At 33.4% G+C, this 16,756-nt stretch overlaps 1 protein-coding gene across 1 annotated transcript; it reads right to left on the bottom strand.

Moving 5' to 3' along the window:
- Positions 1-7,549: 7,549 nt before the first annotated feature.
- LOC128983707 (lysosomal aspartic protease-like) lies at positions 7,550-15,420 on the bottom strand. The gene is made up of 10 exons (XM_054403109.1): positions 15,079-15,420; positions 13,121-13,306; positions 12,434-12,560; positions 11,411-11,529; positions 10,831-11,027; positions 9,770-9,886; positions 9,497-9,628; positions 8,759-8,900; positions 8,124-8,216; positions 7,550-7,744 (listed from the first exon to the last, which is right to left on the bottom strand). Exons 1-10 carry the CDS (start codon positions 15,418-15,420, stop codon positions 7,601-7,603), a joined length of 1,599 nt encoding a protein of 532 aa, XP_054259084.1. The 3' UTR covers positions 7,550-7,600.
- Positions 15,421-16,756: the final 1,336 nt, after the last annotated feature.

Below are 16,756 nucleotides of genomic sequence, written 5' to 3'. Positions count from 1 at the left end.
GTCCTTATCGAAATTCACTTCAATATATAAAGCTTATCTTAAAGTTAATTGATTGTAAAGAGGCAGAATAACAAGATTTAATAGATCCTGACATCTTCAACAAGCTGAGATGATAGGTTCCTCTTATCTATTGTTGAAAGGCGAACCTAAAAGTGTGTTTAGTACCTTCTACATAGCACTCATAGTAAATCAGAAATAAACTACACAGATAAGTGGCCAATATTGGCATTAGTTTGTATAAATTAGGCAACAAAAACAACAACAACAAACATCAGATTAACAAAACTATGATTGTTCAGATGAACAATTGAAACTAGACATGGTTATTTTCTCTTAAATAGAAGTGTATCTATCACTAGATTACTCAATTTTTACTGGAACTGTGTTACGTTAGCTCAAAAAATATTACAAATCAATTGATTTATCATATGATATTATATCAAATGATATAATCATAATTAATGCACAGCGAACCCGCAGACGAAGCGAATTCCCGTTCACATAATTTAATTGCGACCAAAGATGTATTTAATGTTTCATATACATACAATTTTTTCATAAAATTACGTTTAACGAGAAATTAGGTTTGCTGCTACGGAGAGTTTAATAAAGTGGGTTTCCAGTAAAACTGTAATGGATTAGTATTACACGAAAAAAATTCCAAATTTGATAACAGATGTATCTATGAAGAAGTAAATTACCACAGTGTACTTATTCTCCATACGAATAACATAGACCTTTTTTAATATACGGGTTTAGGAAACATTTTCCGTGACCATTTAGCGTACAACAACTAATCAATATCCTAAATTATTGTTTTTTTAAGTTCTCTAAAATTATCTAGAAAGCAATTGCAAATTTTTATTTCTTAAGGGTCAAAAGGGGGAAACCCCCTATTCTTAATACCCATAATACCCCGTTTCCGTAGTTAGGGCATGCTGGTTTGCAAACTATTTAGAATAAACGTAGATTTGTACGTTTGTATGTGTGTCCGGAATGAATATACATATGAATTTGAACGAATGGTGTTTTTGGCCTCTGGTCCAAACTTAAGACAAAAAAGATAATCGGTCCTGGGGCGGGGTAGCGGATTTTTGACGTCACAAACCAGGGAGTAAAATTGCGGCCGCAAACTTTTGAGTTTTGCAACACCAGTTCAATGGATTAAACGCGGAATTAAACGTATATTTTCACGGTTGTGAGTTTAATCAGAACACATAAAATTATAAAAACCTAGAGTGTACGGGCCGGAATTTTACCCCCTTCATAAGGTCAGCTCAAAATGTAACCCGGATTTTTACCCCCGGAATTTTACCCCCGGAATTTTACCCCCCGGATTTTTACCCCCGGATTTTTACTCCCAGGAATTTTACCCCCTGGCCAGATATATAAATAAGTGAGAATGGATCTTCTTTCAGTTTTAATTTAATACCAAACATTTTATTATTAAGTAGCCTACCTTAATTTATTTGTAACATTGACTAATCGAACAGGTTTTTAATTTTAATTTTGAGATTCGAGTATCAGGATTCGATCTTTGAACCAACTGTTGGTTTATATGACGTATAAAAAAAACATCTGAATGGTAATTGTTTCGAAGATTTCTTTAACGATTTATTATACAACCGAGGTAAAATAATGTTTTTGTTTTGTGCTATTGTACTGTACTACAGAAACGAGATACATTGTGTTTCACTGTGGTACAATGAAATCGTTTAAGAAATGTTCACTCAATTATCATTTAAATGAGCTACTCAGTTCATTTTATATACTTATTAACTAACAGTTAGCCCCAAACGCAAATCCCGAACGTCAAAATTAAACAGTGAATTATGCTTACTTAGTTGGGATTCCAAAATAAATAAAAAAGATAGGCTATTTAAAAATAAAATGTTTACAATTAAATAAAAACAGAAATAGGTAAATCAATCATTCCTAATAATTTCTATATCCGGCCAGGGGGTAAAATTCCGGGGGGTAAAATTCCGGGGGGTCAAAATCCGGGGGTAAAAATCCGGGGGTTAAATCCGGCCCGTACATCTTCAGTTGTCTAAACGCCAGTTATATGGACAGGGGGTAGAATTCCGGTTTTTATTGCTAATCTATATTGCTAATCTAATTAGTCACGCTCTGTCTATTTTCATTAGACTTACAAATACGCGGGCCTAAAATTCCGCCCGCGACCAAACTTTTGAGCGCTCAGGTTACTAAGTCATAGTTACGTCAGCTTTGCCCAGGGGGATAAAATTCCGGCGACCCCCTGGGGCCAGGTCCTACCACTAATACCTACCTAAGACCTACCGCTAATAACGTATTCCCTATCAGGGAAATTAGCTAATACTAAGCCTATTATCCACCTATACGGGAAGTTCAAAAAAGGTGGGAACATTATTTACGAAGTGATTTCTTGGGTAAAAGTTCAAGAATAGTATCTTTCCCAAAATCGCATCGTTAAGCAGATATCCACCAATTTTGTATTGTTTGAACCAATCTTCATTAAATTTCGTATGTGTGTTAAAGTAAACGAGACCAATGTTAGAACAAAATTTATCATGATCCAATTTAAATTTTCAAAACAGTGGCCATTTAAATTTTGTATACTTAAATTTCTAAAATATAGCTTATTTTATAAAAAAAAATTCAATAACACTTTTAATTAGCATTTTAAGTTCCCTAACAAACGACACCAAGTTAAAAAAGATGGAAATAAAGAACGTTAATATCATGATTTATAGTTGTACAGTATAGGCAAACCTGAATAGTTTAGCCTTTCATCTGACAACTAAAAATCATATAATTTAAGAATGATTTTTGTTAAAACGTACTGAAACGATACTCTCCGTTTGTTCATTTACACTATAAGTGAGTTTTAGTCTTTAGAATGATAAAATTTACTGAATTTTATTTTATCCTTATTATTATTTTTTATCTTCTTTCCACAAAATAGATTAAGTATATTTTTCCTGAATGACAAATGGATTTCCCTTAAATGGTTATTAACTAGTATAAGATTTACACAACTGAGGATTTCCCCAAAACGTTAGTGATAAAGTAAATGTTGTAAATGTTTACAGCTCCATCTGATTGTCTCGTATTTGACGAGTGGCTTGAATAGCATACTTCCCTGAGAAGCAGTCAAGTACTATTGAGACATTTAGATAAGAGATTACACTGCACCGTAATGGTTTTTACCTGAAATCAAAATTATATTTTGACAACATTTCTGACGAGATACTTCAAAGGCTTTTAGACGACAGTATCATAGATGACTGAGCACTTATACTCTTAACTCAGGTTTAATGTAAATATTAATTTTCAAGATGGTAAAGGTTTCTTAACAACGATAATCTGTCCCGCCCATATTCACATTTTTATCTTCTTCTTTTCCCTGTACAAACTGAAAGAGCCTGCATTTTTTCAAATACCAAACATTTTACTGGCTTTCATTGGCCATTCAATTTAAACAGAAATTTTAATAAAAATATATGTTACATTTAAAGCTATTTTCAAACCATTGTATAAAGAGTTGTTACTTTTGTAGTGTGTTTAATTTGCAGCAAATTTAACCTTCTTTCAAATTATACTAGTTTTAATCTCTTTCATACTTGGGTTTGGTTTATGACGTCAAATCAAAAGTATAAAATCGTGTTATTTTAAAAATCACAAATTACACCATAACAGCTAAACTGTAAAGGTCAGACCATGGTTTATATACATTTTTTGTTCCTTTTGGCGATTAAAATAAGCTGTTCAAATTAATGCATTCAGTAGTGACTAACTCTGAATATATATCACGTGGATGATATTATCACGAAACGAGAATATGAATAATTAAAGATAAATCCGTATCCGATCAGTTTGTACATTGACTGAGACTTCCCCACGCATGTTACGACAAGTGACATCCAAACCACAACTCAATATATTTTTGACTTCAGTTCTATTTTTTGACTCGAAACTGCAAAAAAATATTTTTTTATTGCATTATATAAACAACATTCTCCCGTCCAGTAATTAAATTTGTATGGTTTATTAATTTTAAAATGTTGTATAATAAACTCCATTGCTGCAAATTCTTATTTTTTAATCTCAATTAATTTTAAAAGCTGTTCAACCTCCAGAACATTAAGTAAAACAAATGTTAATTAAAATAAAGATGTTTTAGCGGCTAACATAAGCCTAGAGTAATAACAAATGGGCTAACAGAGTAGTCATAAGTCAGCTAAGAGCCGACCCATGTTTAGTAGTTACACGGTCTGACAACAGATGCCATGTGTTACACTTGATACATGTGATATTCCCAACGGTATAAGTATCGTCACTTACTTGCTGCTCAGTCCAGTGCTGAGTACACTCCTGCCTGATAATATTGATTAGTAATATAACCTAATACTCGCAGAAAGTAATTAGTAATGTGCTAATGCAGCAGCAAATACTCATTTTAACGTTATAAGTGGAGACAAGGTTCCCTAGTCAAAGCGCATGAACATAATCTGAACTATCATAAACATTACATTAATATCTGAACTATCATAAACATTATATTAATAATTTTCTTATTTTATAGAAAAGTGTTTTTCATTTATTATGTTTTTATTGTCTACATTTTCGTCGTTGAGTCATTTCTGTTTTTGTTCCCGACACCCATAATTTCATAAAGATCTATTAAAATTTAAAATAGTAAACTTTTGTCTGCATAAAAAAATGTTTATTGTAATTTTTTGCCGGATTGTTTTTAAACAATTTTGTTCCACCGTTTGTGGGTATTCATATTTGTTTTGTTCTGTTATTTTAGTTGTCTGCTGCCCGTATGTCTCAAGTTAGATCTAATATATGTTAAGCCTCAATTATTGTCGTGTACTTTGTACTAAATATTGACTCGTGCCTTTATGCTCAACAAGTTAATATTTAGCTGACTCAAATAGTAGATCTGACTCGAAACGTACAGGGTGCTCAACAACAAAAACTACGTGGTGTTTGCAGAGGCGTCCACAAGACTGAGCGGAGTTATCAGGGTATTATAATATTTCGTCATTGACCCTCACCATGAAAGAGATTATTATTATTAGAAGATTATTCTTTTTACCTACAATTTGAAATAAAACCATATTTGTATCGATATAATTATTATTGGAGTGATTAAAATAGTTACATACTGTTCCCATCAGTAAAGGAAGGTAAAAAATACAGTGATTTTTCAGAGACCTGCATTTACATTTTGTATAATAAAACCTCTAGGGTGGTATATTAATTTACTGTAGTTTGTTTATTAAAGCAAAACTGTTATTATATCAGAAGGTTAATTTTAGGCTTTTTAAAAACAATTAATGAAAGTAAACCAAAAGGGTAAGAATGAACTACGAACATATGATTATAACACTTAAAAAATTTCTCTTGAAACACGTGTCAGCCACAGTATAATGGGGAAAAATTGAGTGATATTTATGTAATTAATATTTGCTGAATATTTTATGGACACGGGGTATAAGCTGAAACAGTCGATCTGCAGCCCAATACTCAAATTCAATAAGCTTTAACAAACGGATTTAATTTTGTTTGGATTGATTTGACTTTCAATCACTTCAATATAATCTCCTTCAATAAAAGATCATCCATTTCTGGATATATTTCCACTCAAATATTCCCAGGTGAAAGGAGTGATTATGATATTAAATTTCTAAGCTCTTATTACAATATTGGTTTCCAGCACCGTTTCAAGAAATCACGATAATACCCGTCCAAAACTCGGTGTCATACTGTGGGTATCGTCTGAAACTTAGGTTAAATATAAACAATATCAATACATTTCAGGATTCAGGATTCATTTTCTTCTACTACTTATTTTCTTACTAATAAAGATGTTTAAGTATTTTGGCTTATTGCTTGGCTTAATCTAGTAAACTATTTATAAGATTCTACAGTTATCTCATATTCGTGTTTGAACATGTATCGTTTTAGTCATCCAACCATTGTTGGAGAGAAATGTTATTATATTTAAAAAGTAACAAAATAAACATACCAACCGTAAATGCATCCTAAGGGGATATGGCACTATGGCAGTGAAAATGCTAACTTCCTTAACATTATCACTAGGTCTTTCAAACTTATACAATGTGTTTTTTAGGCATAAGAATAAGTATAAACATAGTTAAAAGTAATTTATTTCGTCAAGTACACCCTTAGTAATCTTTTTTTGTTTTTTTACGTTATTAACTGAATTTGGTATAACTTCAGTTCTAATTGTTGGATTTTAATCATTAAACCATCAGTTTGCAGGGAATAATGCCCTCTAAATATTTAGGTAGAATTATAACTGTATCTTGATTTAATACTTTGTTATGTGTCATTTTGTAATTTGAAAAAAGAAATTGGTTTTCTGTGGAAATCAAAATATCTTCGTTCACTTTAGAATAGACATACATTTACAATTCTACCTAATTATTTAAATAATAACATTCTAAACACTCGGTAAAAATTTGAATTATGTAGCATAAACTGTTTTGAAGATTTATCAAATTTAGTAGTTGAAAATGTTAACTGATTAGCAGGAATCACACGCTAAAAGTTACACTTGGCAGTGTTATGGTGATACTGATTGTTGAGTTATGGATCACTTTTACTTTCCCCCTATACCATCGTATATGGAGAAAGTATTGTTGTGTAAAATTTTCGAGTTTGAGTTTTGAGTGGATATATTCTTTTAGGATCCCCCTGGACCCAAAAAAGTGGTTTTCGAAGTGATGTTTGTGTATGTGTATGCGTGGGTGTGTCTGGATGTATACAGAGCTAGGGACTACACCTGTGGTCCGATTTCGCTAAAATTTGGTATGTAGGTTCTAATCCATGATATCTCCAGGTTTATTTTTTATTTTTTATTTTTATTTTTTTTAATTAAGATTTTTATTGGGGATTTTCCTATAAAAGCCCATAAAATCAGATTTTCTCGAAAATAGCCAGAACAATTTTGATAAAAATTTAGTATGTTGTATCCCTTTAAATTCTGAACAAAATGGTACAAATCCCATTTCAGTAAAAATTACGGTTCAAAATTTATTGTAAATTATGTTACATGATAAAGGTTGTTGACAAACTTATGGGAGAAAGTATGTGTCAGAATGCTGATACCGTTTATATGCAAGCATTTTATTGTTATTTATTATATTATTATGTAATTATTACTTAATTATTATAATAATAATATTAATAATAATAATAATTATTATTATTACTGAAATAAGTCAATGACCAGATTTTTAAAAACTATTTTCGGTATTTTTCTTAATAAAGCCTAAGCATAAAAAAAAATTTTTTTGACCAATGTTTCTTATTTTTAACATTATAAATAATAAATGATAGCCAAATTTTTAAAAAAATCACTTTTTTGAAAAAAAATCATTATTTCACTTCCCCTTAAGTGTAGGCCTACTCTATTCTGAACATTTTATTTTCTCATAGTTTTTATAAAGGTAGTTTTATAAAGGTATTTTTACAATAATTTTGAAGTAAACTCATGAACATTAATAGTATGGGTATTTTTTTAAATACACAATTTTAAAATGATTTTATTAGTAGTAGAATCGTAGACAATAATTCCGTTAGTTCACTTGGCAGTAGCGAAGCCCACACGATTGTTGCCCATGTCAAACTGAGTGTAAAACTTCCTCATGAAGACGTCACCCAGTACGAAGAACGAGAGGTCGTAGAACCCTATGAAACCACTGATGCATTTGTGTTTGTCCTTTACCTGCAACGGTGAAATAACAGCATATAATTATGACTTCTGAACAGTTATGATAAGGTCGTGAACACCTGAATATAATTTCCCCCACATTCACTGTACCTCTCAACATATATCTCCTTACTGATTGGTATTAACTTTTAGCCACTGTCAAGCCAAACCGTTTGTCAAATATTAAAAATTGTTCTTCTGTATGACAGCAGTGTAAACGAATTCGTTCCAAAGTAAATGCTATTAATAAACTCTGCGTTATTTTTATCATGGTCTATTAACGCTAACAATTATTTAGTAAGGATCACCACATTTTACAATTTGCAATTGTACACCCTTTGGAGTAGGTAATTCCATATAACAGCAACTAGGTTTATACAGAACACGAACCTACCTTGACAATGTAGTCGGAAGGGTGCAGTACAAAAGATTTTCCACTTATCACGTAAGTTACGTCAGGATACTTGCTAATGTTGGAGCAATCGACCTAACATACAACATACAGATTAATGATTGTGGTGTATGTATATACATGACTGAAATAAAAGATTCACCAAAGGCCGTTCAGATCACAAATAGTACTACTCACGAATAATCGTGGTACTACTGCACAGCAACAAAAACGTAATTGTAAAATTATTTCTCCTGACGAATTACTAATTTTTTAACATATTTTTAGAATAATAAAACCAAGAATAACAAAGTTTTACTCATTCAATGAATATGTGTTTAGTAGCTATTCCAGCTATAATTGTTTACTAATGAAATGAAATGAAATAATATTGTATTTCAAATCAATTGTATCCTGTATACATAAGTACATTGTATTTTTTTACTTAAAAATAATACAGCAAACATTAATATCTAGATAACAAAACGAAAATTATATACTGTAGAAATAAAGCGAACAAAAGTAAAAAAAAAATACATTCCGGCATTTACTACTAAGCTATTAAGCTATTTAGCTACAAGCTACTAAATAACGCAATTACACAATATGTATTTAATTTGCAAAAAAAATAACATTACATATAAGTAGATGTCGTCATAGGTCCCGTTGAGTGCTTTATTGATGGTGTCTATGGCTTTGTTGGGCCCGTACAAGAAAGTAGTGCCGGAGTCTACCATTGCCTTGTAGGAGGAGTGAACTTGTTTTGATCCAAGCTTTACGCTGAAAACCAAAGAACTCTGTAAATAGGTATGTTTGAACGATCAAAAGTTAGTAGTGTTTATTCGACCCATAATTGTAATTGTAAAATACGATACTATTGACCGTTTAGTTACTAGGGTAGACATCAATAGTTACATCCAAATGATAGAGGTGCAGTGATGACAGAAGATCCTACAGAATATAACCATTGACTTAACTTATAACACGACTGAACTGGCTAGGGAGATTATTTTTTCATAATTTTTAATAAATGTGTATTTGAAAATACGTGTGCAAGACATGTTTATGTTCAATTTTTTATCCACAGGTCAAGTATAATAAAGGACCATGTGAACCTACTTTGCCTGTTTAAAGAAATAATTTTCATTTTACTTCATTTCATTTCAAGACACCGTCTGAAAAACAAGACAACCTCTGAAAAGCGAACAACATGAAGTCAATTTTTAAAAACTGTTCAAATGCCGAAAGATTTACTGTACTGTATTTCATGAAAAAGAACGACGAATTAATGATTTACTTCTTTAGAAAGTGTATACGATGGGATATAATGAGCTTACATACTTCTATCAAGCTATATGATGAAAAAGGGTATTCACCAGTCAATCCTGATCGTCCAGTGCTCTCTCTTGGTGACCGATGCGAAGGTAAAGTCCCCCTTGTAGTGAGCGGAGTCAACCCCTCCAAGGACCAACTCCGCCTTGCCACTAGAAGACCACTCAGAACCCTGCCTGAAACACACGTCAAATGTTCTCTCTTGGTGACCGATGGAAAGGTAAAGTGACCCTTGTAGTGAGCGGAGTCAACCCCTCCAAGGACCAACTCCGCCTTGCCACTAGAAGACCACTCAGAGAACCCTGCCTGAAACACACGTCAAATGTTCTCTCTTGGTGACCGATGGAAAGGTAAAGTGACCCTTGTAGTGAGCGGAGTCAACCCCTCCAAGGACCAACTCCGCCTTGCCACTAGAAGACCACTCAGAACCCTGCCTGAAACACACGTCAAATGTTCTCTCTTGGTGACCGATGGAAAGGTAAAGTGACCCTTGTAGTGAGCGGAGTCAACCCCTCCAAGGACCAACTCCGCCTTACCACTAGAAGACCACTCAGGACCCTGCCTGAAACACACGTCAAGTGTCCTATCTTGGTGGCCGATGGGAAGTTAAAGTTTCCCTTGTCGACCCCTCTAAGCACCAACTCCGCCTTGCCACTAGAATACCACTCAGAACCCTGCCTGAAACATAGGCCAAGTGTTCTCTCTTTGGTGGCCGATGGGAAGGTAAATTCCCCTTGTAGTGAGCTGAGTCAACCCCTCTAAGCACCAACTCCGCCTTGCCACTAGGCGACCACTCAGAACCCTGCCTGAAACATATGCCAGGTGTTCTCTCTTAGTGACCGATGCGAAGGTAAAGACCCCCTTGTAGTGAGCTAAACCAACCCATCTAAGCACCAACTCCGCCTTGCCACTAGGCGACCACTCAGAACCCTGCCTGAAACATATGTCAGGTGTTCTCTCTTAGTGACCGATGCGAAGGTAAAGACCCCCTTGTAGTGAGCTAAACCAACCCATCTAAGCACCAACTCCGCCTTGCCACTAGGCGACCACTCAGAACCCTGCCTGAAACATATGCCAGGTGTTCTCTCTTAGTGACCGATGCGAAGGTAAAGACCCCCTTGTAGTGAGCTAACCCAACCCATCTAAGCACCAACTCCGCCTTGCCACTAGGTGACCACTCAGAACCCTGCCTGAAACATACGCTTAACTTTGTTTGTACATCAAATTTTTTTTCAAAAATGTTTTGTATTTAATTTTAAGAGAACATTAATTAGTTTTCTTTGCGATTTGTACTCATCTTCGAGTTAAATACATCATCATTAAATACGAGTTAATACATTGTTCAATATAACAATGTTAATAGGCCTAATAAACTTACTTGCCTAAATGCATCGCAAACACATGTTTATCAACGACTCCCTGCTTGTACATGTTGACAAAGGGCGGGTCCACGCCTAGCAGAGATACGGAGGGATAGGCAAGGCCGAACATACCGTCATACTTGTGAGACGCTGTGACGTCATTGATGGATGTCGCCTCTCCGAAAATCTGATTACTTAAGTGCAACGATCCTACCTAAACATGGATAAAGTATAATTGAAATAGTTTGCTACGTCGAAAGACTCAAAATAAAACCAAAATAGAAACATTTGTCTTTTTGAAAAAATGTATCAAGAATTCAAACCATTTACAATACATTATTAATTGTTAACTAAATTCAACAGAGACCGACTCAAAAAGTAAAAAAGCAACATAGTTATTATAATTTTTGACATGAACTAACTGAATTGTTTGAGCAAACTGAAATGAACAATTTAACAATTGACTTTTGATTATTGCCCAGAATGCTAAGCATATCATAAGGAAAATCTCATTTGCTCAAAACCAAAACTCAATTGACGCATTATAATGAATTCTTTATAAGCTTATAGTTTAATGTGATAATGATTTGCACTAACCGATACTTTATCCTTCGACTTGTGGCCAGACACGGAACCAGCCCCGTATGTGATGCTGAACTTGGCCCCATCCTTCTCGTAACTACTGCTGTCCTTGTGGGAGTAGGTGTTGTGCTTCTCTACAGTTGCAAATAATAAAAATACAAATCATTATAATACATCTGAAGAATCTAACCTAAAAATGTTCATGTAAATTTAAAATGGAGTATTTATTGATGTTGCATATTTTTTCACCACATCCTTTGTTTATACAGTATATTCTAATAACCGGTTTAGCCATTTTCTAATAATTTAGTGTGAACCACAAAAGATATTTAGCCGTAAGATATGTAAAAGTTGTATTTATAAGGAGACAGCCTCTTTCAATCTTTCATTTGCCCGTTCTAATAAGCATCGGTGTATTATTTGGGCCGTCCCCATACATCCTGGTCTCTCCGTGGAGCGAGTTCCGCATGGATTTTATCTTAAGTGATAATGCCGCAACCCCTAGGTCTAGCCTAATGTCTAGTATAATGTCCTAATGTCTAGTAATGTCTAGTAGTCCTAATGTCTAGCAATAGGTCTAGTAATGTGAAAAACAACCCAGGCTCGTGCCTAGCGTCCTAGGACAAAAAAATCCTGGACTCTCCAATAGAAGTTTTAGCTCCAACAAGAGTTCGGCGCTTGAATGCCGAATGACGTCAACATTTTACTGCCAAGGTTTATTTCCTTTCCTGCTATAACAATGGTAAACCTACGCATGTTTTAGGTTTACTAAGACTATACCACTTGCTTATGTTACTGTTTCGTTTGTTAAATGATAATGCACAAACTTTACTCCTGAATTGACACATTGGCAGTCTGGAATAGAACAATGTGTTTCTAAAGGCCAAGTTGAGGTAGTAAATAAAATAAAAGAGAAAAGTCAAGACATCAAAAACACCTACATGCCAATCATTTAACAATGAACATGTCTAAAGATATTGTTACGTTTTAATTCCGTTGCAATCAAAGTCTTTATTCAAATAAACACTTGCCACTCACGGCAGTAGCTGTCCTTTTTCTTGCAGATGCTACTGGAGGGCACCCACAGGTCTGCAGATCCCGTGTCAAACTCCACGACGACACTCTGTCCTGGGCTGCCGATCTTGATGGGTGCGAAATAGTACATCTGCAATAAGGATATTGAATAGACAAATATTCGTGTTACAAGTGCGCAACTTGATCTATTACGTGCTAATTACAATTTAAATGTTTCTGTGTATGTACTTACTTGTAAAACTAGCGAGAGCATCAGTTTTATCCAGTTGAAACCACTTTGGACAAGAATTGTACATAATATGCCGTCACTTCAAAGCTACAAACCATACTAATCTCAATGTTGTAAGAGCGTTTGTTGAACACTTATAACATTGTAGTTGTAACAGACATAACATTGTAACAACTACAATGTTATAAGTATTCAACAAACGCTCTTACAACATTGAGGTTAGTATGGTTTGTAGCTTTGAAGTGACGGCATGATGTCTTTGGCTACTGTACAATTCGGCAAAACGAGAACACACTCCAGAGGTACAATTTTGTTTAAATTGATTTAAGTGAAAATACAATCACGCAAATGGAAATTCGCTTAGTCTGCAGATTTGTGGTGGAGGGAATATTTGCTATACGTTCTCGTGTTATTTGCAATAGGCTTGTCGTCTCATTGTGAGCCTAGTTGGTTGTACTCACGTCCTGGAAGTCTTTAAGCTTGACGTCGACGCCACCCTTGGCACTGCGGACCGTCCTCAGGTGGTGACCCAGGTCAGCCAGCGAGCCATTGTGTCTGTGATATCTCTGTAGGTGGATAGTGGTCACATTGCTGTCGAACAAACCACAGTCAGCAGTCAGAGGGGGAGAATCAACATAGCCACATAACTGCGTTTACAGAAGAAGTTTTCAAACACTTAATTGTTGGATAAATATTGTTTTAAAACATAAATTATGCATATTCTTGCATTTAGCACCGTAGGTGTCAAGGTAAGAACTAGACACGATTTACTTTTTTATCGATTTACCTTTTCATTTGGGCCTCTGGAGGCCAAAAACTCGACTCGCTAAAATTTGTGTACATCTACAGAGTGTCCCTGGACACATGTATATAGCGTTATTTCTTAGGTCAAGACAAAAACATTTCAATAGACAATAGACAATAGACAATTCTTTATTCCGTTAAACAATATATACATTGCAATAGGAAAGGTCAGTACAATTTCAACGCATAAACTATAATTGGTGTTTATTTCACCATATAAACATGGGTCTGTGATACATAGTTTTCCGTCTGTCTGTATTTATGTGTTTTTACAAGAAAATTAATAACTCCTAAACGGTTTGAGATACAGCGTTGAGATTTTGCAAAAATGTTAATCTTATTGAGAGCTGTTTTTTTATTATACTAAAAAAATCATAAACCGTTTCAAAATGGCGGCCATTTAAAATATTTGACTCAGAATTTCACGAAAACCGTTTACTTAACAACATAATTTCATGAGACAAAAAAATTATAATTTTCATATAGTGTTCAATAATACCTTATTGTTTATTTAAGAAAGGATAAATTTAATAATAACAGAGAAATGTGTTCTTTTCGTATTGCATGACCACTTTTCTCCATTTAAACAATGCTAATACCCCTTTTACATTGACTAAATATCTTTACAATCAGTTATACGTCAATCGGGAGTTTTAATGTTATAATGTTTAATATTTAATATTAATATTTAATATTAATATTTAATATTATTTAATATTTTTAATATTAGTATGAAGTATGATTAGTAAGATAATTATTTTAATTTTTGTAATATTGAATTTGTCTTTAACGAGAATACTTTAAAATTATGGAACACGTATTGGTTTTTAGCACTGTTATTGTAACTAGTTATTTAGCTAGCATAACAGCTGATTGAATCCTTTGTTTTTGTTATTTATAAGCATAATTGTTGTTTATTAGCCATTAGTCCATCGGACCATGGGAACTGGGGTTATGGGGTAAATGGGGTACAAATAGATTTTTCCCATTTTGACCCTAAAAACCCATAATTTCATATTTTTTCTAAACCATTTTGTAGAGCTTAAAAAAATAATTTTGTATATTGATGCGTTGTTGTATTTCTAACGGTTACGGAGATGACTCAAAAAATTGTAAATTTAAAATGTATTTCTTATGGAGAATAAATAAACTGATGTAGTTGGCTTGTTTATCGATATATTTTAATCAAATTTGGCAATTTTCATTTTTATTTTCATTTTCATTTTTCATTTTATTTTCCACGGCAATGCCATTTACAAAATACAATCAGTTAAGGCTATAATAGATTATATGAATACAAAATATTAAATTATAACAAAACAACATTTCATCAGCAGTATATGAATACAAAATATTAAATTATAACAAAACAACATTTCATCAGCAATAACAACAATACAATCGATCAACAATAATAAACTATGACATAACAAAAACAAGGCATAATAATAATAATAACAATAACAATGATAATGAAATGTGGTATGGTAGGATGTCTAAGTTTGATCTGTTGTATTCTAATGTGAGTGGTGTAGTTCAGTAGTATAAGTAGTGTGAAGTCTGGTGTAAATCTGTATTTGGATGTGAAGTGTAATGTGGTGTGAATTAATTAAACGTGTAGGATTTTATGTTTAAGGGAGGCTAGACTGTCGCTGTAGAGGTCAACATGAGTTGAGAATTCGTTTCCTAGCCGTTGGAGTCGGATCATCGGACTATTACCCAGGTAGTTTGTTCTGTACTTAGCCCTGAAGAAAACATCTGTAGACCTGGTACTGCCTGGAACTCGAAATAACAGCTTTTCCAACAGCTGAGGAGAGTCAATTTTACCATTGATCAGTTTTAACAAGAAAGCCAGGTCCGCAACATCTCTTCTCTTGGCCAGAGTATGGAGGTTCAGCAGGGACTCAAGTTCTTCAACTGGGACGTCTCTATAGTTGTAGCCACATCTAACCCCCATCATTCTTGCAAATCTTCTCTGAATTCTCTGTAACCGAGAAACGTAGATGTCATGGTAAGGTTTCCAAACCACCGAAGCATATTCCAAAATCGGGCGTAGGAGTGTCTTGTAAAGGGTAGTTAGAGTTGTTATTGAAAATCCATTTCTTGACACTCTGAAGATCAGACCGAGGATTCCACAAGCTCTCAAATTCCTGATCAATTCCTGAAGCTGGATTCCTGAGAAATTTAGCTTATTTCAAACTAAGCTATCAACATTGCAATAAAAAACACACCTCAATACCTTCCCTGTAGCAGCAAACCTAATTACTCACTAAAATTAATGTTGTTTAGATAAGAAATCAATGTTAAGGGGATATTTTAGTGAAATTAAGCCATGTAAATGGAAATTCGCTTAGTCTGCAGGTTTGCTTTGGCGGGGGTATTATTATTATTATAAGTGTCACAAAGTCAAAATATCATAATGGTAGCCTGTTTCACGTTCACTGCTATTGGCGCACATATGTCAGCAGATATATAAATATATGATGTGTAAAATATATTTCCATTTACAATTTATAGGATACAATTTATCCAATTTAAGATAAATTAGCACTCCACATACATGATTATGTTTATGTTTACGTTTTTTAGCCTAATATAAAGGTATTATAAAATGTCATTAGCAGGGAATGTGTTAAATAAATCGTCGAAACGCATAGAAACGTTCTTAGGTGCTTACTTATTATATTTAAATTTATTCAGCCCATTGAAGAATATTTAACGATTTGGAGAAAAATAATTTGAAATGGGGTGTTTTAACTGTTTTCAAACGTATGCCGTTCTTATCTAAAATATGGAGCGATAAGAAACTTAACATATTATTAATATTTAAAAATGTGAATGGACTATACATTAATGTCAATTTTTCTAACTATGAAAAATGCAATACCTCATTAAGCAATTAATTGCGTAGAAAAGTTGTATTCAATGTTCAACTTCATTATTATTAACATTTAATATTGTTGAAAATAATATTGTATTGTTAAATATTATATTATAGGTACATTTCTACAACAATACCAAGAGGTCAGAGTCATTGTTTGACCAACTATTCTCAACCCTGAAAACTATTGAAAAATGCATTTATTTGATTGGTACGTTGAATAATCATATTGAATAGATTCGTTTAGCCATTGACTATGGTTTAACTGTATTAAAATGGCGACAAAGTCATAACTTAGTTTTGCACTTTATAGTTTCAGTAGTTTTTAATCTTTGTACATGCAACGCAACAGTAAATATTTTTACATAATAATTTATATATTTTATTTTGGATGTCAAAGACATGGAAACTT

Source organism: Macrosteles quadrilineatus, unplaced genomic scaffold (assembly GCF_028750875.1).
Source record: "Macrosteles quadrilineatus isolate MER2022 unplaced genomic scaffold, UCM_ALF_1.0 Scaffold_1__1_contigs__length_201487025, whole genome shotgun sequence".
NCBI classification, from domain to species: Eukaryota; Metazoa; Arthropoda; class Insecta; order Hemiptera; family Cicadellidae; genus Macrosteles; species Macrosteles quadrilineatus.
Note: the sequence above shows the minus strand (reverse complement) of the source record. Positions and strands in the feature narration are given on the sequence as shown.

What these genes read in the sequence shown, in the direction of transcription:
- LOC128983707 (XM_054403109.1), bottom strand. Translation starts at nt 15,420, where the DNA reads ATGGGGGTTAGATGTGGCTACAACTATAGAGACGTCCCAGTTGAAGAA. An exon ending in TTAAACATAAAATCCTACAC is followed by an intron (nt 13,307 to 15,078) that starts GTTTAATTAATT and finishes CTGTAAACGCAG; the next exon opens with TTATGTGGCTATGTTGATTC. An exon ending in GAAAAAGGACAGCTACTGCC is followed by an intron (nt 11,530 to 12,433) that starts GTGAGTGGCAAG and finishes TTGCAACTGTAG; the next exon opens with AGAAGCACAACACCTACTCC.